At 39.3% G+C, this 26,319-nt stretch overlaps 1 protein-coding gene across 6 annotated transcripts in view; it reads right to left on the reverse strand.

Annotated features, from left to right (window-relative positions):
* Positions 1-26,319, reverse strand: part of FRMD6 (FERM domain containing 6) — a 74,876-nt gene that overhangs the window by 31,549 nt on the left and 17,008 nt on the right. For 4 of the 6 annotated variants that reach the window (XM_087421630.1, XM_087421608.1, XM_087421615.1 and 1 more), the window contains exon 2: positions 6,406-6,647. In XM_087421630.1, the coding sequence (XP_087277756.1) occupies positions 6,406-6,504 (99 nt within the window). In that variant the 5' untranslated portion in view covers positions 6,505-6,647. Of the gene's footprint in view, positions 1-6,405; positions 6,648-26,319 lie in introns of those variants that run through there. The other 2 variants (XM_087421642.1, XM_087421636.1) reach the window with 2 other exon arrangements.

Here is a 26,319-nt window from a genome sequence, read left to right on the forward strand (position 1 = left end):
GCAGATAAACACCCTCCTTGAAAGGACCAGCTTACAACAGCAAAACAACTGCTGGGTCATGGAAATCACTTTAACCTGTGGCTGTGTTTCTGTAACGATTATCACGATACAAATGTTTACAACATGGTAATACAGTCCCAATGCAATCTTGTATAAAACTCATAAATCTTGTAATACATGGACAAGGCCACACTCTAAAACCATGACGCATGATAAATGAATATTGCAGAAGGAACCTACAGTACGAATAGCCTACCCAGGTTACCAAGAGTATTAATTTGGCAAGTATCCTTATAAGGAAAGTTTTCCTCTTGATATACTCATATACTGCTCAATGAGAGAATACCTAGCTTTTATTTATCTTAATCACTTTTATTGTCTCATATCTTTTAAGTACTAAACCAGGTTCCTTTTCTGAATCCTAGTATAATTCAAACATAATAAAACCATATTAATTTGGAACACTGGGGATAAGTTATCCTGAAAAATTACATGTGGAATGATAAAAGAGTCTTCAAAGAATACAGTTTTTATGCCTTCTGAAATGTTTAAGGAAGTGTTTTGGGGAACAGTAATTCTGCTGAGTCTGCTTTGTTGAATTTAGAATCACTAAAGCTCATTAGTTGGGACTGACTTCAAGAGACCATACAAGTCAATTTCTTCATTTTATAGAAGTGGAAAATAAAACCCAGAAAGCTTAAAGTCATGTAGCTAGTAGTGGCAAAGGCAGCAACACACAACTTTGCTCATTTGTGTATTATTTTTATATGTGTACATTAAAACAAGTGCAACACGACAGTGTATCACGTTAGCTGTATATATTATGTGTGGCATTTCCCCTCATTTGTACTATTAACTTGCAAATTCTTTCTTCAATGATAATGATGCCAACTACAATTTTAATTATTATAAATTCTAAATTAGTTAACTCTGAATTAATGACTTTTTATCATACCTTTTTTTTGTGTGTGTGAGGAAGATCAGCCCTGAGCTAACATCTATGCCAATCCTCCTCCTTTTTTTTCCCTTTTTTCTCCCCAAAGCCCCAGTAGATAGTTGTATGTCACAGTCGCACGTTCTTCTAGTTGCTGTATGTGGGATGCCGCCTCAGCATGGCTGGACAAGCGGTGCGTCGGTATGCGCCCGGGATCTGAACCTGGGCCGCCAGTAGCGGAGCGCGCACACTTAACCGCTAAGCCATGGGGCCGGCCCTATCATACCTTAATATGTAACTAAGATTTGAAAAATAAAAACATGCTGAGATCCCTTGATAACTGAAAGCAAAACAATTCAGAATGGTGATAATGATACTGGAATAAGAACAACAGGTTTACTGCTCTTTTTCACATTCATATGGCAACTAATCTGAAGCACTGTATCCACTGGGAAGTGCAAAAGGCATTGACGTGAGGCCACAGCAGCACAATTCCACTGCTCAGAAGCACCAGGAAGCAGGGACAGTGTCTTTTTGTGTGTGTGTGTGTGTGAGCAGGACCAGCCCTGAGCTAACATCTGATGCCAATCCTCCCCTTTTTTCCTTGAGGAAGGTTGGCCCTGAGCTAACATCCGTGCCCATCTTCCTCTACTTTATATGGGACGCCACCACAGCATGGCTTAACAAGCGATGCGTCCATGCGCGCCCGGGATCCCAACCTGCGAACCCCGGGCTGCCGCAGCCGAGTCAGCACACTTAACCGCTTGCACCACCAGGCTGGCCCCGACAGTGTCTTATTTTATATCCAGGACATACAGTAGGCACTCAGTAAATGTTTGATGAATAAAAGCCAGGAGTCTGTGTCCCCCGTGGGCTCCTAATTTTCGTTCTGTTCCATGACTACTGACCCCCTGAGCAGATCATTCTATAAATGTGCCATTCAAGAATTTAGGGAAAACGTATCAATGCAAACCCATCAACACCGCTGGGAGAATACATCTGTCAGTAGAAAATCATCATCTTTATGCATTAAAAAGACTTTGAATTTTGAGTTTTATATTACCATAATTCCACTTTACAAATAAGCTTAAATAAACAGATTGATAAAGAAAAAAGTATCAAATGTTATATAAAATTGAACTATAACACTACAAATTTGAGACTTAAAATGTCCTACAGTCTAGGATACCTTTAAGCCTTAGTTTTGACTGTAGTATTTAAAAATGTCACATATAAAGCACTCAGGATAAAATGTGATAAAAAGTTAACAGAAAAATTCCAAACCACAAATGGTATATAAAATAAACTATGTTGTAACTTTGGGTAACTGTTGGTCAAATAATGCTGTACATTTCCTCCATACATCCCATATAATTATTATTGTTCTACTAGTTTAAATCAAGTATTTGGAGCCTACTGATAAAGCTCTTTAACAACTATCAAGTAAGCACAATGTCCTTGTTTAAAACTGTAATCAAGTAAGGCTGTGGCCCTGAAGTCTTACCTGCTGTGAAAACAAGCTTGAGTTTTTTATATTTGCAAATTATGAGTTTTTAAGGCTACATTTTAGCTGACTGTGAAATATTTCAAGTTCTTTAATCTTTAGGAGCAATGGGATCTTTAAAAAGTGCTATAGAATATGAGATATTAAGAAATAAGAATTAAGGCATTATCTAAAAATATACTCTATATGGAACTTTTTAATAAAAATAGCATTTGACCCTAAATGTCAATGGTTTGTTAATGAGCAAGAATATTTAATATGCTCCAGAAAAAAAGAATTGTTCACTCTCATCTTAGTGCAGAAGTAAAGCTCTTGGCCATAATTGATATCACTCAAAAATGTTGTGGCTCTTACATTTACCATGATTTTATTTCCAAAATTTTCCAAGTTTCCATATTTAATATTTATTTGACGATTAAAATAATTTAAAACAGCCCCTTTAGTTCAATGCACAAGAATTCAGAATGACCAAAACATTAAATCTACCCCACATGCAGAAAGATAAAATTCTTTCAACTATACTTTTCAGGGAACAAACTTTCTTTGTTTAAAACATATTTAGAAATGATGAAAAAATGAGACCATTGATGAAAATCTTTTGCCCAGTTAATTTATTATACTTATACTACACCTCTACAAACATCAACTGCTATTTTCTGAATACACACACAACACTTTCTAGAAAAAGACCTTTGGCAGCCTTGAACTGGTTTTCCCGCAGGGAGGCGCCTCTACTCACCCCTTACCACTCCTCTGTCTATCAGCATGCTAGGAAGGGGTCTAAGTATGGCAGGGGAGGCCACGTGTCCTGGAATAACAGGCCCACCCCTTCAGGCCCTCCATCTGAGTCTCATTAATAGAGAGCCCTAATGAAATGCGCAAAGAGCTCAAAGAAGTGAAAACAAGTGCTACTCTACTGTGTGCTCATGCACTGAGCAATCCCCGGGCCGCACTGCAATGAGCACTTCATGCATGTTCTATCTTTAAATCCTTGCAACGTCCCCGTGGGGACTAAGACTAGCTCCACTTTATAGATGAGGACACTGAAGCAAAAAACAAACTCGCCCAAGGCTGCAGAGTGAGTTGGGAAGAAGGGATCTCCACCTCGGTCCCTGTGACTCTAAAGCAGTCCTGAATCATGATATACGGCTTTGCAATCCACGACCACAGTGCTGACCATCCTGCAGGGATTATTATGTTAATTTGCAAAAGAAAGGAATTGAAGAAGCATAAAATTACTCTCTAAAGAATTAAAATAATAGTAGCAGCTACTATCTATGTGTCAGGAATTACGCTATGTGCTAACCCTGAATTCTCACAACCACCCACAGCATAGGGATTATTCCCATTTTATAGGCGAAGATGCTGACGCTGAAGGAGTTTAATGAACTTTCCAAAAGTCACTCAAGACATGGGATCTGAACTCAGGTCTGTGTTTTAAGCACATTCATGTCTTCTCCCTACCAGACTGCCCCTCAATTATTCTTCATAAAGGGAAGGCAGAAAGGGAGCTAATATAAACTGAGTGCCTACTATGTGCTGGATCCTGAGCAAGCTGCTTTGACAAGCGAGGAAGGTGACTGAGTTTATTCAACCTGTCCAAAGGTCACAAAACTAGTAAGTTGTGGAGTCAAAATATGAATGATCTTATAACATTTCTCAACAATAATGATGATTATATTACTATTAACAACGACCAACACTTGCCATGGCTGGAACACTGACACAATGCCAAAAACACAATCCAGTCAACAGAGTTTTGTTGAGTGAAATAAACTAGGTGGTGCTGGTAGACAGGTCTTTGCCTGTCTGGCTTAAGATTTTAAAGTATCGATAGCACCTGTTAACCAGCCCAGGTGGTCTAATGGTCAAGATCCGGTGCTCTCACCGTGTGGCCCGGGTTCGCTTCCGTGTCAGGGACCCACACTACCTGTCTCTTGGTTGTCACACTGTGGCGGCTGTACATTGCTGTGATGCTGAAAGCTATGCCACCAGGATTTCAAATACCAGCAGGGTCACCCATGGTGGACAGGTTTCCAGACTAAGACTAGGTAGAAAGACCTAGCATCCCACTTCTGAAAAAACTGGCCATGATACAGCACCAGAAGGTGGAAGGTGAAAAGATGGGGCAGGGGTCAACTCTGCTGTACACAGGGTCACCAGGAGTCGGAATCGACCTGACGGCATGAAGAAAAACAGTACCTGTTTAGGGGACCCTGTTAAATACAAATTCCTATGTCCTACCCTTGACTTACTACATCAGCATCTCCAAGGAGTGAAGCCCAGTCGTTTGAATGTTTAACAGGCTCCCCAAATAATTCTGATGTACATTCAAGTTTTAAAACCACTATCTATAAGAACAATGGATTGGGTATCTTCCAGTCTGTTCTCCATAATTATCTTCCTCAGCTAAGATCTTAGTACAAATTAATTTCTTAGAAAATTATAGTCAGCTCTTAGCATTCCTCATGATGTCCGAGTAGTTTTTCTTCCACTCACCTGTGGTCAGTAAGGTTTTGTTCCATGTCCTATATGTGTGCACAGACACATGAATACACGCATACATATTCCACCAGATGAAAAGACAGAAATGGAACTGAGAGGTTTCTGAAGTACTTATGCTATATGATTATGTATATTTTTAAAATTTAGTGGACATATTTTTGTGACTGCATAAAAGAACTCAAAGGGCAGAATCACATATATAAGTTAAATTTTAATATATTTTGTCAGTGCCCACACTGAAAAAGAGAGATATGTTACCAATTTTTATTAGGTTTTAAAAACCAAATACTGCAAAAATAATAGTCTATCACTTCACACATGCAAAGACAACTTCAGGTGCCCTGAGTAGGAAGGTAGCTAATCCACAGATATTCTGCCCAGATGATAAGGTTCATTGAATAGGCAGGCTTGATGCTCAATCCCTATGAGCAAAAACGAGGTTATATTAGTAAATCAAGAAACTAGGGTTATGGTCAGAATAAAATCAAAATAATTATGATAACAAGCAGAACTTTTTCTTATCTAAACATTTTTTTATTGAGGTAACATTGGTTTACAACATTAGAGAGATTTCAGGTGTACATCATTATAATTTGCGTTCCGTATTCCCTGCACCATGTTCACCAGCAAGAGTCTAGTTTCCATCTGTCACCGTCACGTGTGCCCCTTTACCCTTTCGCCCTGCCCCACCCGTTGCCCCTCTGCTAACCACCAGTCTGGTCTCTGCATCCATGTGTGTGTTCGTTGTTTTATCTCCCACATATGAGTGATGGAGCCATTTAAATGTCATATATACTCAGTATAACATATCGAAATACTCTTTTATACAGCAACTGAGTTAAAAATATAGTAGCACATAGCAAAGAAAACTAATTCAAGGCAAGCACTAATGGAATTTTTCCCTTAATTCCAACAGAATACAGTAAGTGAAAGAAAGACTATGAAAGTTGATCATAGGGAGAGGGCATGGTCCTGACCACCATAACATAACATGGTGTGGCAGTCTCCCCCAAAGTGAAGCATGCACACCTCACGACTCACAAGTCCACTGTTGGGTACAAGCCCAGAAATGGATACAAATGTGCACACACATGAAATGTTCGTAACAGTTTTATTCATAACAGCCCCAAACTTAAAATAACCCAATATCCATCAACCATAGTTGATAAAGATATTGGGCATATTCATATGATGGAATATTATACAACAATGAAAAAGAATTACTGTTGCATGCAATAGCATGGATGAATTTCGCAGGTGAAACATTGAGTGAAAGAAGCCAGATACAAAGGAGAACACACCACAAACTTTAGACCTGCATAGACTACTTAAACACCCCAATTCTGCCACATTATTAAGTCTCATTCTGTAATGATTTCACCCTTAAACCAAGTCATAATTTGAATATGGTCACTGCTGGAAACACAAGTAGTTAAACGTTTCTAAAGTGGGATCTACTCACATTGATGATGATGTTCAGAGATTCATCATTGGGAAGGAAAATGCACACACTCCGGCGGTCTTGCATGACTCTGTTGTTGTGGAAGCTCAGTTTGTTCATGGTGTTGTGGGCTCTCCAGTGGTCAGGGCTGGGCTCGGAGTCCTCGGCAAGTCTTCCAGTTCCAAGCACGCCAAAGCCAAACTCTGCTCCTCATCACATGCCCTACTGGAGAAGCATGATGTTCCGCTACGTCGGCTTCATTGCTGTAAAACAGTCCAGAAGAAGACAGTGAATAAAGGCGGTGAGCTTGGGAGGAGAGAGATGGGGAGATGAGCAGCACAACCACTCCTGCTGGCACAGGGACAGCACGTCTCAAAGCTACGACTGCCTAGTTGAACACATGAGAACTCACTGAAATTTTTCTGTTTGTGCCCACTATCAACTGTTTTAAAACTGTGATTCACAGTCATGAAGTAAACATAAAGCCATGAGTGCCTCACAGCTTCAAGGCAGCACTATGCATGCAGGGCTTACAAAAGCAAAGGCCTGCCTTGGAGGGGTTTCCAGTCTCACAGTGAGACAACAAAGGGTCCTGAAAAGAAACAAACAAAATGACAAAAGAGCAACAACAAGAAAATTGTCAACCTCTCTCTTTTTTTATTTCCATTACAATCAAACTCAAATAAATGTCTTGGCTCTTACACTCCATTCCTTCTTCCCCCACTGTGGTCTGCCTTACACTGCCTTCCCTTCCCCAACATGGCTCTGCTAAAAGCAGCCAGTGCTCTCCAGACCACCAGGAGGACCCACAGGAGTCCCTGGAACTGACCTCCCCACGACACTAACCAAGGACGTGGGGCCCTCCTTACAACTTTTCTCTCCCAGAGTTTTTACGGTGCTGCTCTCTCTCCTGATTCTCTAACCTGACAATGCAAACTTAATTTTTGTACTTGTTACTTCACCAACCAATTAATACATACAAATAATAAGACTATGTATGCAAAACCATGTTTGTATACAAAAGGGCTGTGAATTTTGGATACCTCTCATACCTAATCAGTTTATTAAACAGATTAATTTTATTTAACTTCCCTCAGATTTTCCAGGTATACTATTTTGTTTGCAAGCCATAAAGATTTTATTTCCAATTTTCAATAATCACACCTTTAAATATGTTTCACGTCTCATTGCATTGGCAAGAACTTGCAAAATAATTTTAAAACAATGGTGGATATTCCCCACTTTTAAAGTGTGTCTAATGTTTCATATATTATTGCTATTATAACACTATTCAACCAACACATGTTAAGACTAGTTGCCTCTCAAACCAACAGTAATGATTTATATTGTTCCTTTCCAGCTATATTTGTAGGATACGTAGGAATTTCCAGGAATACGGAACTGTTTTACCAGAGAGTTTAACTATGCAGTTTTAATTACAAAGCAAAGCTATTATCAGTGCTCACATACATCAAAGCACAAATGAGGTAGGATCTTGGCCTATTTGCTTCAGGTTAAATGTCCATCTGTTATCAGCAGGAGGATGGGAGAGAACACATTCTTAGACAGCACCATGAGTAAATATAAACTAGTACTTCTTTTTAAAGTATAAATAAAATACCATCCACAAGGGAGCTACTCACACTAAGAAAAAACAAACAGTAATCCTATATACAGTATTTCCTTATTAGGAAGGTACCGAAAGGTCCCTTAGGAGTATTCTACTAGGACAGTAGCAATTGTTTCCCATTAGGTTGCAGCCAGCACGTCACCCGATAGGGTCACTGGAGGTCAGGGTTGCTGTTCTCTTCAGGATGGGATGGTTAGCCCACGTGTTCTAGGACCACAAACTAACTGCACCCCAAATCCAACCGCCATCTGGAAAATGCACACTTTCAGTTCAACAGTTCCAAAGCAGCAACTGGAGGGCCAGTGGGTTGTATAAGAATCAGCCGGGTACTTGTAATAAACACAGACTCCTGAGCACAGGGACATTTCTGCTCACTTGAATCTCCAGGATCAGGGTCCAGGAATCTTAACCTTTCAAAAAAGCTCCCCAGGTGTTTCTGACACACAGTCACGCACGGAAACCACACTTCAGTTAACAGCAGGAAGGTGCCGAGCAGAGGGCTGGACAGAATACCTCCATAGAATACGTCGGGAACACATCTTGAGGTATAGGACTGGGGACAAGCAACAGATGTGCAAGATACGACATCATCACTACAACTGAAAAAAACGTCCTCAATGTTTTCAAAGGTATAAATTCCTAAAACAGGTCAAATTTGTGTACTCAGAACATCTTCCTGAAAAATGTTACTAGGTGATCCAGGGATAAATAAGTTGGGGAAGCAGGGTATCCTATATATACCCTCTCTGAGAAATTCAAAAAGTGTTGAAGGCTCTGAGAAGTCCTGTAGGCAATTTCTTAAATTTGTTTAATATTTCTCAAACTCGGGCAGAGAATACTCCCGCCCCCAAGATATATCTATTAAGGTCCTATAGAATAATATTCTTAGGCATACCATCTGAGAAATACAGTTCTAAAACAATTTCCTTGTCAAATATTATATTTCATGGCAGTTTTTCCCCTAGGTATTGATATATTCCAACACTCAGGCCTCCTCTCTGCTGTTAAAACCTTTTCAAGAAGAAATTATAAACTATGATTAAATCCATCTTATTTAAATTCAAACCCTGATATTAATCCCAGTATAATTCTTCTTATTTAAATCTACACTTCAAATTGAGTTACTCCTATAATTTTCCATTTCTAATTAAACTAATTAAAGGGGGTATTTCTACTGACCTATTTTCTAGAATTTAAAAAATAAAATATGGAAAAAATACTTTCTAAGGTTTGGGATGGATGTTTCCAGAGCTTCATTAAAATAATTTTCTAAAATTTCATTTGAGCTCAATTTTTATGTATTTATGATTCAAATAATGCAGCAAAAAAAGACTGCAAGAGGATTATTGAAGAAAATTTAAGAAAAGCAGAGTCTTTAAGAAGCAGTAGGGGATGGCAAACTAGAAAAGCCCTGAAAGAGAGACAGGATTAAGTTTGTACTTTGTACAATGTACCGCGGCTGCATTAAAGTTGGTTAAAAGGTTCCACAGAAATAGCAAAATACCCATCTCTCTACTATGCTTCAGATTACAATTTAATCTTAAATCGGGCAGTCCTGGGGAGAAGTGGACAAAATGTACACCAATTTGAATTGGAGAAATCAGCCTCTGAACCACTGGCTACTTATTCTGTGTCCTAAGGTAAGTCCCACTCCGCCCCAGGAGGGCACATTTCCTGCTCCAGGGCAGCCCTCTTCGGTCCAAGGACCTTAGGACAGACCAACTAGGAAAAACAAACCGTGTTGCAGTATCCTATTTCCCAGGCAACAACAAAACAGCTTTCATAGTGATCAAACCCCATCCTGCCTCTTTTATTAATACCCCACTTACAAACCAAGTATGTTAAGCTATAAGATTCCCTCACTTAAATTTTAAACCCACATTATTGTAAATTCCTTATTTCCCAATAAGCCCCATTGGTTACAAAGTTACATTTCTTTTAAGATTCAGGAAGCTACCACCTGTGGACATTCAATACTGATTTCTATTTTTTAGAAATTATCGAAAATAATCTTTAAAACTGGGTCACCTCGGAATAAAAGCATAGACTTTAGTTCATTATAAGTATCAGTACTGGTTCATCAGTTGTGAGAAATGTACCACAGTCATATAAGACATTAACAACAGGGGAGAGTGGGCACACGTGGGGCATATGGGAACTCTCTGTACCATCTTTGAAACTCTTGTATTTCTAAAAGTATTCTAAAATAAAAAAGTTTATTAAAAAAAAAAAAAAAAACTAGGTCAACAGAAATTTCCGACCCACATAATATAGCCTCACTTTGGAGGATTCTCAATTCTGAGATTGTCACACTAAAAAAACTGAAAAGATGGTAATGTGATTAAGAAGATTACTCTAAGGCAAACCTGGTTAGTAGGCATATTTCAACAGTCAATAAGGTACCTTTATTACCTCACAAAAACAAGGCAAAAAATTATCTTGGAAAACGGGACTACAGAGTGCTATCTTCGAATTGAACCATCACACATTTATGAAGCTCAAGTTATACACAGAGCACTGTAGTATTTATCTGCTGAAAGCAGAATACAAAAGCAATAGAAGATGTGCCCCTACACCCATGAGGTCACGATCCAGTTAGGGACACACCAATGCCAAGAAGCTTAAGACGACGACCTTGTTCCTGCTTCCCAAGAGCACAGTGCTCCAGCGGGCAATGCCCAGGGGAAGATGTAACAGATGGCAGCACCAAGGCTATGAATGCTGTGGCTAGGATCACTGTGGAATAAAGAATATATAGTCTTTCAATGCATGGTGCCCTAAAAGGGATCAAAATGCCTTGGGTACAATCAGTTGGGGTTTTCTTGTTCATTTATCAAACATCTACTACGTGCCAAAAGCTGTTGTAGATGCAGAGTATACAGCACTGGACAAAGCAAAATTCTGCTCTAATGGAGACAGATAATGCATATATAATGTAGACGCTGATATGAGCTATAACTACAAATAAACCCAGATTACGTGAGAAAGGTGATGGAGATAAGGTGGTAGTGTGGATGTTATTTCATATATGGTATCAGAGGAAGCATCTCTGATAAGCTAATATTTGAGCAGATACACGAATTAAGAGAGGGATGTCATTTCCATCCATCTCAGGGAAGAGTTTTTCAAATAGAGGGAAAGTAAATGGCAAGGCTCACCTACTGTTCAGAAAAGGTAAAACAAAAGCACTAATTACAGCTAACATTTACTACATACTTACTATGTACCAGGTGCTGTTAAGTACTTATGGAATATTAAAGAAAACTGTAAACTCTTTGCCATGCTTCCCATTAAGAGGTGGGATCTATTTCCCACCCCCTTGAATCTGGGCTGGCCCTGAGACCAACAGGCTCAGTCAGAAGTTCTGCTCATGGATACCTCATTTGTACAAACACTCTTTGGCTGCTATTTCAAAGCACCATCTCTTCCCTAACACTTAGTTCAGTAGCCTGTGGTTGTTACTGTTCCTGTCTATCTCCTCTACTCAGGCAGGGTCACTAGCTACACATACATATATTTTTTAATCTCCAGTGGCAGGTATATAGGATATGCTCATTAAATGTTGATTGTTTGGCTTACCACTCACGTCCTTGGACAAGGAAGATTCTAGAGCAGGGTTTCTTAACCTCGGCACTATTGACATTATGGGCCAAATATCCTTTGCAGTGGGGGGCCGTCCTGTGCACCACAGGATATTCAGCAGCATCCCTGGCCTCTACCTACCAGATGTCAGGAGTAGCTCCCTACCTCCCAGGTGTGACAACCCAAAACATCTCCAGACACTACCAAATGTCCCCCCAGGGCAAAATCACCCACTGTTGAGAACCAATGCTCGACAGGTTTCCTTGGAGTCACAGGCTACTTTTTAATCACCCAGTTGTTTTTTAAGTAATAGTACAACTCTTACTTAACACACATTTTCCAACTAAAGGTCAGCAATTGCGTTCCAAACTCAGAAATCTTGCTTGAACCTTTAAATCAAGTTTTTTCAACCTCTTGAAAGTCTAACGGCCTCTGGCTTCAGAACAGCTTTGGAGCTAGCCCTGATGGCCTAGCACTTTAAAGTCTGGCACACTCCGCTTCGGCAGCCCAGGTTCGGTTCCCAGGTGTGGAACCACACTACTCGTCTGTTAGTAGCCATGCTGTGGAGGCAGCTCACATAGAAGACTTACAACTATGTACTGGGGCTTTGGGGAGGGGGGAAAAAAATAGCTTTGAAGTCCAGCCTTCTTGAAACTTAAATTTTTAATGCAACGTATTACCAAACTTCTCATATAACAATACATCCATTTTTATCAGGCACTTGCTCCTGGAGGGTCCTATATTTTGATTCTAGTACCTGGAAATATAGAATCTGACCTGGAAACTGACACCTGATTTTCAATTTCTCTGTATGCTCTATATTATGAGGATTTTTTCCCTGAAGTAAGGGTAATTTTTCTCATTCGAAGAACAGGTAAATTGAACACTTGCTACTTCATGGCCTGTTTCGCAGTTACAAAAACAGTAATTGACATCTGTCAACTATCTGGAGCTAACCCCTCTGGAAAGAACATCAGACTCGGCTGCTGTCTCTTTCCCATCCTCCAACCACTGCTCCAGCAGATCAACGAGGGACTGTTGGAAGCTTGATATCACTTCCCAGATGGCTGGACCCCAGGTGTTGAGAGACAATATGGATAGAACACTAAGAAGATAGACTTAACCTCCCCAATCAAACTTGCGTCCTAATCTGGATTCTACAAATACTAGCTTCTAATCTGACCTCTGAGCCCGATTCTTCATCTGTTAAAATCTGTAACATTGGCCTCCCAGGATTATTGGAAAGATTAGATGATATAATGGTTAAAGCACTCGATATCATGTTGTTGAGGGGATGTTCATTAAATAACAGCGAGTCATGAATGAGAAGGCACATCTACAACTGATCTACAACTGATCAACAAGAATCCCTATCACCTAGAGATCTACAATTTAGAGCCAGATGCAGCAACTGTGCTAAACTTTGGGAGGTCTACTTAGGCCTAGGGGAGTTAAGTAAATGGGACAGTTGCATTATATTAGGTGATGACTCCTCTGAAATCTTATGTATTAAAAAAGAGAAAGCACATATAAGTGCAAAGGTTCAAAGTGTGCTGGCTGACCAAAGGATGGAATGCAGAGAACATCTCTTTTCATCTGTTTGGCACCATCTTTCCACTGGGGAGTACCCCCCTCCCATCCCAGATGTTTCCAGTAGGGCCATCAATAACAGTGTGTTTTCTTCTCTGGAATGGTGGAAGATGATGTAGGGTAGTGACCCAGGGCTGGCCAAACAGTATACACCATTCTCGAGTCACAGTAATTGGTCTAAATGGTGAACGTTACATGTAACGCAAGCAAACCCAGAATTCCTCCATGAAATTTGTTATACAAATGCTGGGATGGACAGGGCTGCTTCTGTCTTTGGATTGCTATTTGTGAGAAGGATATGAGCCTGGAGTTGCTGGCAATCATCTTTACATGATAAAAACTTTCCTGAAGAAGGAAGCCACCACAGAGGGAAGCAAAGCTCAGAGAGAATCCTGTGGGGCCGGCCCCGTGGCTTAGCGGTTAAGTGCGCGTGCTCTGCTACTGGCGGCCCAGGGTTCGGATCCTGGGCGCGCACCGACCCACCGTTTGTCCGGCCATGCTGAGGTGGCGTCCCACATACAGCAACTAGAAGGATGTGCAACTATGACATACAACTATCTACTGGGGCTTTGAAGAGAAAAAGGGAAAAAAAAGGAGGAGGATTGGCAATAGATGTTAGCTCAGGGCTGGTCTTCCTCAGCAGAAAGAGGAGGATTGGCATGGATGTCAGCTCAGGGCTGATCTTCCTCAAAAAAAAAAAGAAAGAATCCTGATGACATCATTTGAAATACTGCATCTAGCTGTGTCTGAAGCCAGAAACCATGCCTAGGAATTCCCACACAGTAAGCCAATAAACTATCTTTTCTCTTAAGCTAATACTGCCACTTTAAAACTGAATAAGTCCTCTCTAGTACAGCCCATCAAAACAAGAAACTGATTTACTGTCTGGTGTACTCATTCATTAATTCACTGAGTGTCTACTATCACTGGCTACCAACACCAATATTTACTTGAAAAAAAATTGCTCTAAGTTTTAAGGTTTCTCTCTATTATAAAACAAAATAGAATATTCACTATGACTAATATTCATCAGCAGCAGAGAAGACCTGGAAGATGGAAAAAAAAAAAATGTGAGGCACTGGCAAAGACAATACAAAGAAAGAAAATTACAGGCCAATATCGCTGATGAACATAGATGCAAAAATCCTCAACAAAATATTGGCAAACCGAATACAGCAATACATTAAAAAGATCATACACCATGATCAAGTGGGATTTATACCAGGGACGCAGGGATGGTTCAACATCCGCAAATCAATCAATGTGATACATCAGATCAACAAAACAAAGAAGAAAAACCACATGGTCATATCAATAGACGCAGAGAAGGCATTTGACAACATACAACATCCATTTATGATAAAAACTCTCAACAAAATGGGAATAGAAGGAAAGTACCTCAACATAATAAAGGCTATTTATGACAAACCCACAGCCAACATCAGACTCAATGGGGAAAGACTGAAAGCCATTCCTCTGAGAGCAGGAACGAGGCAGGGCTGCCCACTCTCACCACTCCTGTTCAACATAGTACTGGAGGTTTTGGCCAGAGAAATTAGGCAAGAAAAAGGAATAAAAGGAATCCAAATAGGTAACAAAGAAGTGAAACTCTCACTATTTGCAGATGACATGATTTTATATATGGAAAACCCTAAAGAATCCGTTGGAAAACTATTAGAAATAATCAACAACTACAGCAAAGTTGCAGGGTACAAAATCAATCTACAAAAATCGGTTGCATTTCTGTATGCTAATAATGAACTAACAGAAAGAGAGCTCAAAAAGATAATACCATTTACAAATGCATCAAAAAGAATAAATCTTACCAAGGAGGTGAATGACCTATACAACGAGAACTACAAGACATTATTGAAAGAAATCGATGATGACGTAAAGAAATGGAAAGATATCCCATGCACGTGGATTGGAAGAATAAACATAGTTAAGATGTCTATATTACCTAAAGCAATCTACAGATTCAATGCAATCCCAATCAGAATCCCAATGACATTCTTCAAAGAAATAGAAAAAAGAATACTAAAATTTATATGGGGCAACAAAAGACCCCGAATAGCTAAAGCAATCCTAAGAAAAAAGAACAAAGCAGGAGGCATCACAATCCCTGACTTCAAAACATACTACAAAGCAATAGTAATCAAAACAGCATGGTACTGGTACAAAAACAGACACGCAGATCAGTGGAACAGAATTGAAAGCCCAGAAATAAAACCACACATATACGGACAGCTAATTTTTGACAAAGGTGCTAGGAACATACAATGGAGAAAGGAAAGTCTCTTCAATAAATGGTGTTGGGTAAACTGGACAGCCACATGCAAAAGAATGAAAGTGGACCATCTGCTATCGCCATTCACAAAAATTAACTCAAAATGGATCAAAGACCTGAAGGAGAGACCTGAAACTATAAAACTCATAGAAGAAAATATAGGCAACACACTATTTGACATTGGTCATAAAGGAATCTTTTCGGATGACATGCCTACACAAACTAGGGAAACTAAAGAAAAAATAAACAAGTGAGACTTTATCAGATTAAAGAGCTTCTATAAGACAAACGAAACCAGAATCAAGATGAACAGACAACCCACCAGCTGGGAGAGAATATTTGCAAAACATACATCTGACAAGGGGTTGATCTCCATAATATATAAAGAACTCACACAACTAAACAACAAAAAAACAAACAACCCAATCAAAAAATGGGCAGAGGAAATGAACAGACACTTCTCCAAAGAAGATATACAGATGGCCAATAGGCACATGAAAAGATGTTCAACATCACTAATCATCAGGGAAATGCAAATCAAAACAACATTAAGATATCACCTCACGCCCGTCAGAATGGCTATAATCACCAAGACAAAAAACAACAAGTGTTGGAGAGGATGTGGAGAAACAGGAACCCTCATACACAGCTGGTGGGAATGCAAACTGGTGCAGCCTCTACGGAAAACGGTATGGAGATTCCTCAAAGAATTAGAAATAGAGATGCCCTCTGTCCCAGCCATCTCACTACTGGGAATCTATCCAACAAACCTGAAATCAACAATCTAAAGAGGCTTATGCACCCCTATGTTCATTGCAGCATTATTCACGATAGCCAAGAAGTGGAAGCAACCTAAGTTTCCCTCCACTGATGACTGGATTAAGAAAATGTGGTATATATATACAATGGAATACTACTCAGCCATAAAAAAAAGACAAAATCGTCCCACTTACAACAACATGGATGGGCCTGGAGCATATTATGTTAAGTGAAATAAGCCAGAAAGAGAAAGACAAACACTGTATGATCTCACTCATATGTGGAATATAAACCAACACATGGACAGAGAAAACTGTACTGTGGTTACCAGGGGCAAGGGGGGTGAGGGGTGGGCACAAGGGGTGAAGAGAGTCATATATATGGTGATGGACAAACAAAAATGTACAACCCAAAATTCCACAATGTTAAAAACTATTAAAACATCAATTAAAAACAAAAATGTGAGTCACTGGAAAGTTTAGGTGGTTGAGTTGCTGTTAGGACACTACCACTCTCTAGGAGCATCACAAGAGCAAGTGGTTTATGGGAATAACGCATAAATTCACTGAAGGCCAGCAAAGTATACAGCACAACTAATTCCTAACAGTAATTTTGAGCAAAAAAAGAACACCTCATCTTGAATACTAATCTGTGAGTGAAAAGTCCTATCTTATTAAAGACTACAATGTGGTTTTACAGAATTGTGCTAAATGTGCTTTTATTGTATTATCCATTTGTAATAAATTACAGTAGCTGCAAAAAAATGCTTCTTCTGCAAGCAAAATAACTAGAAAGCATGGTTGATATACAATTTGGGCACTGGTCAGTTTATGTTATAGTTGTAGAAATTTTGGTAAAAATAGCTTAGTTTGGGGCCTATTTTATAAATTTGGTAAGAGGAAATTAAACTAATTACCAAATGCAATCTAATATAGACTATAACCTGACTTGAACACTATTACACTATACGACTATAAGTGGCTGTGTATGTCACTTAAAATGCACTTATTGTAATATGTAGTTATTGTATGTAATATACGTATATATTTTAAATATGTAAATATATGTATTTATATATATGTATGTAAATATATGCATGTGTAAAAATGTACATATAATACAGTAACTACACTTGAAAAGTAGTTATTGAATCAATGGAAAGGTTAAGTTTGGAAGGAGGGAACACAGTGACAGGGTTCAGAGCCTGGACTGGAGCCAGACTTCCTAGACTGGATTCCAGCTCTGACACTCGCCACCTGGGTGCCCCTGGGCAAGTCTCTTTACTTCTTTGTGTCCGTTTTTCTCATCTATGGAATGGGATTGGTATGAAGATTATTAAATGCATTACTCATTTACTACCAAGTAACATTATTGTCTTCATATCATGGAAAGCCAGTGGAAGAAATGTTTTTTGGTAATATTTGGTGGTTATTATCTATTCTGTCATGAATCATATTTTGAGTTCTAAAAGAAATGGTATTTTTCTCCTATTAGCAACTAATGTATTCTTTCATTTCTGTATTTAACCAATGAGATTTGCGATACCTTCAGACTGAGAATGAAAAAGAACCTTCCCATTAAAGTGGACTTGAATTGGTGCCAAGTAATGCTGATCATCCTCTAAGGAATAAAATCCTGTGGCTAATCCTTGGCGATAGAGAAGGGAGAATATAAGAAAGACAGGCCAAGGAGCTTTATCTTGCAACAAAGAGAAAAATTAGTGAAATCACTGTACCCACAAGCTGTGGTTAGCACTGTGAATCACTGCAATCAATATGACTTTGTCCGCAGGAAGAATCATAAAGATGTTCATATCTTTTGACCCAATAATCCAACTTCTGGGGAATGTGTAAGAAGGAAATAATTCAACTAAAACATACCATAGTTTTGAACAAAAGTACTCACTGAACCATTATCCATCAGAGTAAAAACAGGAAAAAAAATCTCAATAGTCTAACAACTGGAATGAATTAGTAAATTACAGTATATCAAAAATAACATCAATAATAAAAAACACCATTTATTGAGCACATTCCCCCCAAATCACAAATACCTACTATAGCCAAAAATGACCATTTCACTATATGTTTTTAGAATAGAACTAGCAGAAATTTAAAAAGCCCCTAAATCAAAGAAGTAATTTTAAAAAGTATAGAAAAGAAACTATAGAAAAAGAAAAGAAAGAAAAAGATCCCAAGCATTCTGTCAGTCAATGAACAAGCATAAGCCGACCGAATTTAAGGCCTCCGGCACCTTGTTAAAGTAGACCATTTTTTGTCTTTCATGTTATTTCTAGATTCTGGTCCTTAGGGAGCTTATGATCTCTTTGAAGAGTCAAAACTGACACAGTGAAACAACAGGAAGTAATACGACTGTATGCTAAATTAAATGCTAAACTGTGTGGTACGAGGAACGCTGTGTATCTGAGAGAAGGCTGAGAACTGAGGGGAGTGCAGCATTCAGGGAAGACTGCATGGAGAGGGGAGGATACGCCTTGGATGCTGGATGCAGTGGGAGAAGAATCACAAGGGTAGAGAGGGTCACAGATCAGGGCCCCCTAGAGGGGGAGCCAGGAGAGGGGCCTGGGCCTGGACAAGTGTCCATGTTGCCACCCCACGGTGCAAACTCAAAGCATGGAGACATGAGAAATCAGGCTTGGGGAGACATGAGAAATCAGGCTTGGAGTGCTCCCCTGAACGCTGAGGTCTTCTGACACCTAGTCTTTCCAATTTTCCCCTTCTTTGGCATTATTTTCTGCTCTGACCACACTCACTTTATTCACTAGATTACAGAGGCAAAGCAAAGGGTGATATAATAGCAGTGCTTGGGGAAATGAAACCACTTTCTTTTACCCTTGAGATTAAAAACATATTTCTATAAAGCACGATTCTAGTATACTCTCTAAACAGAACAGTAATAAGCATAACTCTGTTAACAATTACAATAGCTTCTATCCTGGAGTTCATGAAAGAAGTAATGGGAATCTTTAGAGTTATTTTAAATATTTCTAAAAGCTGATAAAATTGGCATATTTACCCACGATAATATCTCAAGGGAAATTAAAGATCATTCACTTAAGTAACTTTAATATCATTTTTAAGTTCTTATTTTGATAGCACATTTAGTTTTATATGCCAGATTTAAAAAATGAAAACAGGTGACCTACTTTGATAGACAGTCTTTCCAAACACAAGGCCCAAGGAAGGCGAGGGAGAGGAAGATAACAAAAGTGGTCCCTAATGGTTGGAAGGTTGGGATAGATTCAGTTGCTACATATACATTTAAAAATAACCTTAGTAAGAAAAAATCTTTCCTTCTCTCTAGTCCATCATTCTAGCGGCTCTCTCCTCTACCGTACCTCCTCACTGTGTTCTCACCTGGATTTGTAAAGTCTGTCTCGTCTCGTTCTTTAACTCTGCCACCCCACAATGCTGCCAGGACGACCTCATGATACTGTACTCGGACCTTGTATATCACACCCCAGCTCGCATCCTTCAGTGCCACAGCACTTGCCCAGGATGACACCAAAATGCTGAGGCACAGCAATCTTTCCCCATCGGGTCCCTCATCCTCAGTGTGACATTCTCCAACTCACCTTCTACACTGCTGCAAGTGCTTCCTCATGGCTCCCTGAAAGGTCCTGCTCTCATATCTCTATGCTCGGGACCACGCTGTGTCCTCTGCCTACAATATCCTCCCTTGCATATCATCCTGCCACCCACCTCCAAAAGAACAAAAACAAAGTATCTTCTTCTCCCTGGAAAACCGAAGACACTGTCTATGAGGCATGCCTACACGTAGGCAGGTGGCGGAGGGGCGCTCCTCCCTGCACTCTTGTCACCTGTCCTTGTTGGTGAGTCTGTCTCCCCACGAGGACTGGAATCTCCTCAAGGACAGGATCTGCCAGCATCTCTAGGTCTCTAATGCCTGGGATGGTACCGGGTCTCTAACAGGCACCCAGCAAGGCATGTTGAATAAATTATTTAGAAATTCACCAGAAATGTGAATAAATTCCCTAGCAATTAAGATTAAAATTACTTTAAGAAGAACTCTCTCACCCCTACTGCAGCAATGGGAGTCAGTATTGGTCACAGCTTATTGAATATTTTCTGCATGTTAGTTACAAGGGAAAAGTGAACATTTTTTTCTTGTTTTTAAATTTAGTGGATAAATGTAATGGGAGAACACTATTCTCCAACACTGTCAATAAAACACAGTTTTACTGACACAGGAGGAAGGTCTCGGGGTGTATCAGGTTAAACCAGCTTGTGTGAAAGCACAGAAGATACCTTGGTTGGGATGCGGTAAACTGCAAGTACCAAAAATATCCAACTCAAACTTGGACTCCGGAGCCAGACTGTCGGGTTTGGCTCTCAGTCAGCTTTTACTAGCTGTACAACCCTGGACAAGGCCCTTCACCACTCTACATCTCAGCTTCCCCATCTGTAAAATGGAAATAATAACAGTATCCTCTTTACGGGGTGTTGTAAGGCATATGGTTTGCACTATATAAGTGTCAACTATTAGTAAACTAGTTAAATGATACAGGGGGAATTTATAAAAACCAAAGTAACCTGAAGCCTAGAAGTAGAATGGTGAGCTTATGGGTGGTTTGATATGGTAGCTCGCGATGTCACCGAGGACCCAGCTTCGTCCTGCTGCCTTGCAATCACTCTCCTTCAAGGCTGGCACCTTTCAGAGTGCCCACATCAACCAGAACATGGAGGCAAACAAGAGCACTGACACTCACCCTGACTGGATGTCTTAGGTCCCATGCTGCCCTGCACTGGGCAGGGGTATAGAATAGTTACACCAGCTAAGCCCCACAGGGCCCATCTCAAGAGCTAGAGCTAGAGGTGGGATTCACTTCCCCTGAAGTACATGGACATCCAAAAACCCGGGTCCCTTTCAGAAGCTGGGAGAGAGGGGAGATGCAAGATAGGCAGCCCACAAGAAGAGCAGAGGCAATGGTAAAACTCATGAATTTTAAACCACGGAAACTTTATTTCTTCACAGCCATCTGTATTCAAAAGTCATATCAGGTTTAGCAACCAGGGACAAAAATTCCTTTCAACCAAGATGAATTTCTAGCATGATACTGCCAATAAAAAGTGCTGTTCTCAGGGAAAATCCTCCAACTTAGAAGCATCTGCTTCTAATTTCCACAATGAAATTTTCATTCCTTCATTTATGGGACTTGCACTCAATTCCCTCTGACACAGGAACTGCAGGGTTCCAGATAATGATTTTGCTGTGAAATTCTCATTATCTGGTAGTAATATATGGAATCTTAACATTAACTTTACTTATTTTTCCCCTGAAAAGCTTTTTTCCAAAGAGAGTATAAAGCCTTTAAAAAAGATTGAATTGAGCATTTGGAAAGCTGCTAGATTTCTTTTAACACTGCAAAAGGATTTTCCATGTCATTAAATGGTTCTTAACAACAGCAGCGAAATACATGTACAAACTAGAAAGGTAAAAGTCCATCAACAACAGAATAAAATATGGTACATTAAAACAATTCAACGGTAAACATTAACGAATCACAGCTACCATTTAACAAGTATGACTCTCAAAAACACTACTGAGCAAAAAAAGCCAGTTTCAGAAGAATATATACAGTATGCTTCTTTGCTATGAAGAGAAGTTCAGAAACAGGCAACTCAACAATGATTTGCCCAGGAATACACACGTATGTGGTAGGACTGGACCGAAGGTACTGGAAGTATGAACCTCCAAACTGTCATGGTGGAGCTGAGGGGGAGTCGGGGGTGGGGGCAACCTTAGAAAGGACAGGGGCTACAAAGGAGCTAGAGAAATGTTCTTTTTCTTAAGCTTGGTAGTACAATGGTTTTCTTTTATTACTATTATTGTTTAAAATGTACGTGGACATTATAAACACTCTTCTTTGTGTGTATTTCACAATCTAAAAAGTAAAACAAATCAGAAGTATTGATGCTGAAAATGCTGTGAATAACCACATACTGGCAATTAAGTTTCAAAAAGACACATAAGGTAGGACCAGCACAGAATTCTGTTACAACAGCCGGCTACTTTTAACACAGGATGAATCCATCGAGGATCCTGTGCAAAGACTAACTACCACAAACTAAAATAATCCTTATAAAAGATTATGTTGCCTACTACACAATTGTTTCCACAACCCTCAAACTGAAAAAAGCCTTAGATATTTTGGTGCTGTTAATGAATTCTTATAGGAGATTCTACAATTTAGTGGCATGTGTATGTATTAATATCTATCTACTACTAAAAGGAAAAATAATGTAATAGAATACAATCAAATGAAAATGTCACCACTGTATCAGATCTTAGAGAGGATCTGGTTCAACCCCTTATTTTTACAGGTGAAGAACCTGACACTCTGAGAGAATGACCTGACCTGCCAAGTTGATTCCAGTTAATTTTGGGCACCCATGTGCTTTTCCTTCCAGGATTTTTCTTCTCTAAATTCTATTTAAAAACTTCCACGGGTAGGAAACAATTTAGTTTAATTTAGTCTCCTTTCAGAAATTTCATGTTTTATATGTTTAAATAGAAAGTTAAGAAACATGCTAAAATGATTTACTAAAGTAAACATACCCAAATGCTAATAAAACCTGCCCTCCACCCAGAGAGTTGTAGAATTATATGTAAAAAAGTTTATGAAGCCAGAAAAAGACTTTGAGATGCTAGGAATCTAATTTTTACCTTTATATTCATAAACTATGGGCTGAAATTATTTTGTTAAATAGACACACCCAAGCAAGTAGCATCTGGTATGGGACACACCCTCACACTCACACACATACCATGCGTGTGCCAAATGTGCCACACACACAGCCTGGTGTGAGTGAGCTCACTTCCAGGCACTCTCCACAGCGAGAGAAGGTCGAGAGCACAGTCCACAGACCTCAAGGTAAAGATTCCTCTGCACATTCTAACAAGGCCTCCTATTGCTACAAAAGTCCTTATTTAACACCCCTTTGTGGGTTTTGCTGTGAATATATAACTGGGAGACAAAGACGTCACATAAACTTATAAAGACATCTGAAAATAACAGTTAAAGTCAGAGAAAATGTTGTATACCTGAAACTAACATAATATTGTACTTCAACTATACTTCAATAAAGTAAAAAGTCAGAGAAAAATAATGATTATTTTAATCATTTACAGTTTTAAAAGCCCTTAAAAGGACAAAAAATATTTATTTTATATATGGCCTCTTTATTGTAGCTTCACAAAATATTTACTATTATTATTGTCATGTAAGGATTTATCTCCAACACATTAAGACACTTATTCCTAACAAAGTCTTCATTAACCAGAGACCAACAGTTCAGACTTTAAGAACAACCCCCATACCCCTGTTCCTCTGGGACATCATCAAATCATTAGCCAATCTACTCTAAGGAGACGGAGGTGACTTGTGTTATTCTGGAGAAACATGAATCCAAGTCTGCTAAGGTGGCTGTGTGGAACATCATGGGAGCCAGGGTTGCCTCCCTTTTCTCAGGGGAATCTTCAGGCAGAAGCTGGCTCTCTTCTATCTGTCATCCAGTGTTTAATTCCCTTAGCTTACTTCTGGAAGATTACTACCATGAATTTGCCAGTTCCACCAAGTGTGAAATCTCATTTTCAAGTGGAACTTACCTATGGAGTAACAAGCTATTTCCCATATACCAATTCACAGGCCTTATTTCTGGAACTCTTCTCAACTGGGGTTTTGAAATAAGATACAAACCAAGGTCAACTCAATTATTACCCATATATTCCAAAGAGAATAGGAATAAAGGCCACTTACCAGTGAACCTCTGGGCTCCCTAGTGTGTGAAGTCAACAAAATTCAAGAGTGAGTCACTGGACAGCCCAGTCAAGTCGCCTCCATTTGACCTACCTGTTCACTGGAGTTTTTTCTGGTTCTGTGATGTGCATCCCCCCGTATACTCAATGAGTATACTCAAAACAGAGCATTCCTTCTTATAGTAATCACCCTCTAATGCTTTGAGAGAGACTTAAAGTCTGCTTTTTAAAGGGTGTGGAGGAAGGAAATCAGAATTACACCTTACCTTATACTAAACAAGGTTAATCCTCTGTGAAAAATGAAACCACAGCTCAACTTTGAAGGTTAGAGTTAAAAACAAACAACAAACCAATCAAACCAACAAAAAACAGAAACCACTCTACCTCTGCTCAGCACTGCCTTTTTATATATGGCTCTAATCATGCTGGGAAGGCAACCAGTTCTGAGGCTGACCTATAGACTTTTACCTGGAGAAACCAGAGGAGCAGCCTATTCCAAGTTTAGCCATCCCTCACAGCAGGACCACTGCCCAACACAAGTGGTGCATCATTGCCACCTTACTCCCTTAATCCTACCAAGAAAAGGCTATATATTGCCAACAGTTGCCTTAGAATCACATCATCTCAGATCCAGAGGCAAAACTATTCAAGTGTTCAAAAAGTACTCATTGAGAGAGGAGTGCCTATTTTCCTCCATGACCTTCAGATTTGGAAGAGTGGATTAAGAAGAAAACAGGGTGTTGGTCCTAGTCATGGGCTTTCTAGGGAAACCTGGCTAGAATTCTTTTTCAGATAATATTTGGAAAGTTTTAAGTTATCTACCGGCTTTTCATCTTTAATACAGGTCTCACTAACCAGGAGATAAAATCCTGAAATTCCCCCTAAAGAGTCTTTTAAAAACATCTTCCAATTGAATTAATCTGTCTAGAATTTGGAAATTTTTTGCTTTAAGAGTATAAAAAAGTCATGAAAGTTTATAAAAAATCTATAGCTAATATTACACTTAATGGTGAAAGACTGAATGGTTTCCCCTAATATTTATCAAGGCAGAGATGTCTGCTCTCACTCCTCATATTCAAAGTTGGAGGACTCAGTATCTGATTTTCAAACTTACTATAAAGCTACACACAGTAATCAAAACAGTATAACATCGGCCTAAAGACAGATTATAGGTCAACAGAACAGAAATGCAGCTGTACATAAAAAAGTCATTTGACAAAGGTGCCAAGGTAATTCAGTGAGGGAATGAGCTTTCAACAAATGGTGTGGAACAATCAGATATCCATATGGAAAAAACTGACCTCAATTCTAATATAAAAATTAACTTGAAATGAATTATGGAAGCAAAGGTAAAGCTAAAACTATAAAACTTATAGAAAACTTCTAGTAGAAGATCTTTGTGACCTTGGATTTCTAAGAGCACAGAAAACACTAAACATTGGAAAAAAAGATAAATTGGACTTCTTTAAAATTAAAAATTCTGCTCTTTGAAAGTCACTTAAAAATGACAATGCAATTTTCAGGTTGAGAAAAATATTTATCTGATTAAAGACTTAAATCCCAAATACATAAATAGCTTTTCAAACTAAGAGAAGACAACTCTCTCAAAAAGATGGCCAAGGGGCCGGCCCGGTGGTATAGTGGTTAAGTGCACACACTCCGCTTAGGTAGCCCCGGGGTTCACAGGTTTGGATCCTGGGTGTGCACCGATGCACTGTTTGTCAAGCCATGCTGTGACAGCATCCCATATAAAGCAGAGGAAGATGGTCACGGATGTTACCCAGGGCCAGTCTTCCTCAGCAACAAGAGGAGGACTGGCATCGGATGTTAGCTCAGGACTAATCTTCCTCACACACACAAAAAACAAAAAACAACAATGGCCAAAAGATTTAAACAGTCACTTCACCGAAAAAGATATACAAATGGCAAATAAGCACTTGAAATGATGTTCAACATTATTAGCCAGTAGGAAAATGCAAATAAAAGCTATAGTGAGATACCACTGTGCACCCACTACAATGATTAAAATTAAAAAGACTGATAATACCAAGTGCTGGTGAGAATCTGGAGCAACTAGAACTCTCAGACACTGCTGGTTGGAATATTAAAGGGTACAGCCACTATGGAAAACAATTTGACAGTTTTTTATAAAGCCAGACATTCATTTACCATACAACTCAGATACTTCAGTTCATAGGTATTTGCTCAAGAGAAATGAAAAGATGTCCACCAAAGACTTACACATGAATGTTCATAGTAACTTCATTCATTATAGCTCTACACTGGA

Source organism: Ceratotherium simum, chromosome 3 (assembly GCF_057802395.1).
Source record: "Ceratotherium simum simum isolate JZ-2026a chromosome 3, ASM5780239v1, whole genome shotgun sequence".
NCBI lineage: Eukaryota > Metazoa > Chordata > Mammalia > Perissodactyla > Rhinocerotidae > Ceratotherium > Ceratotherium simum.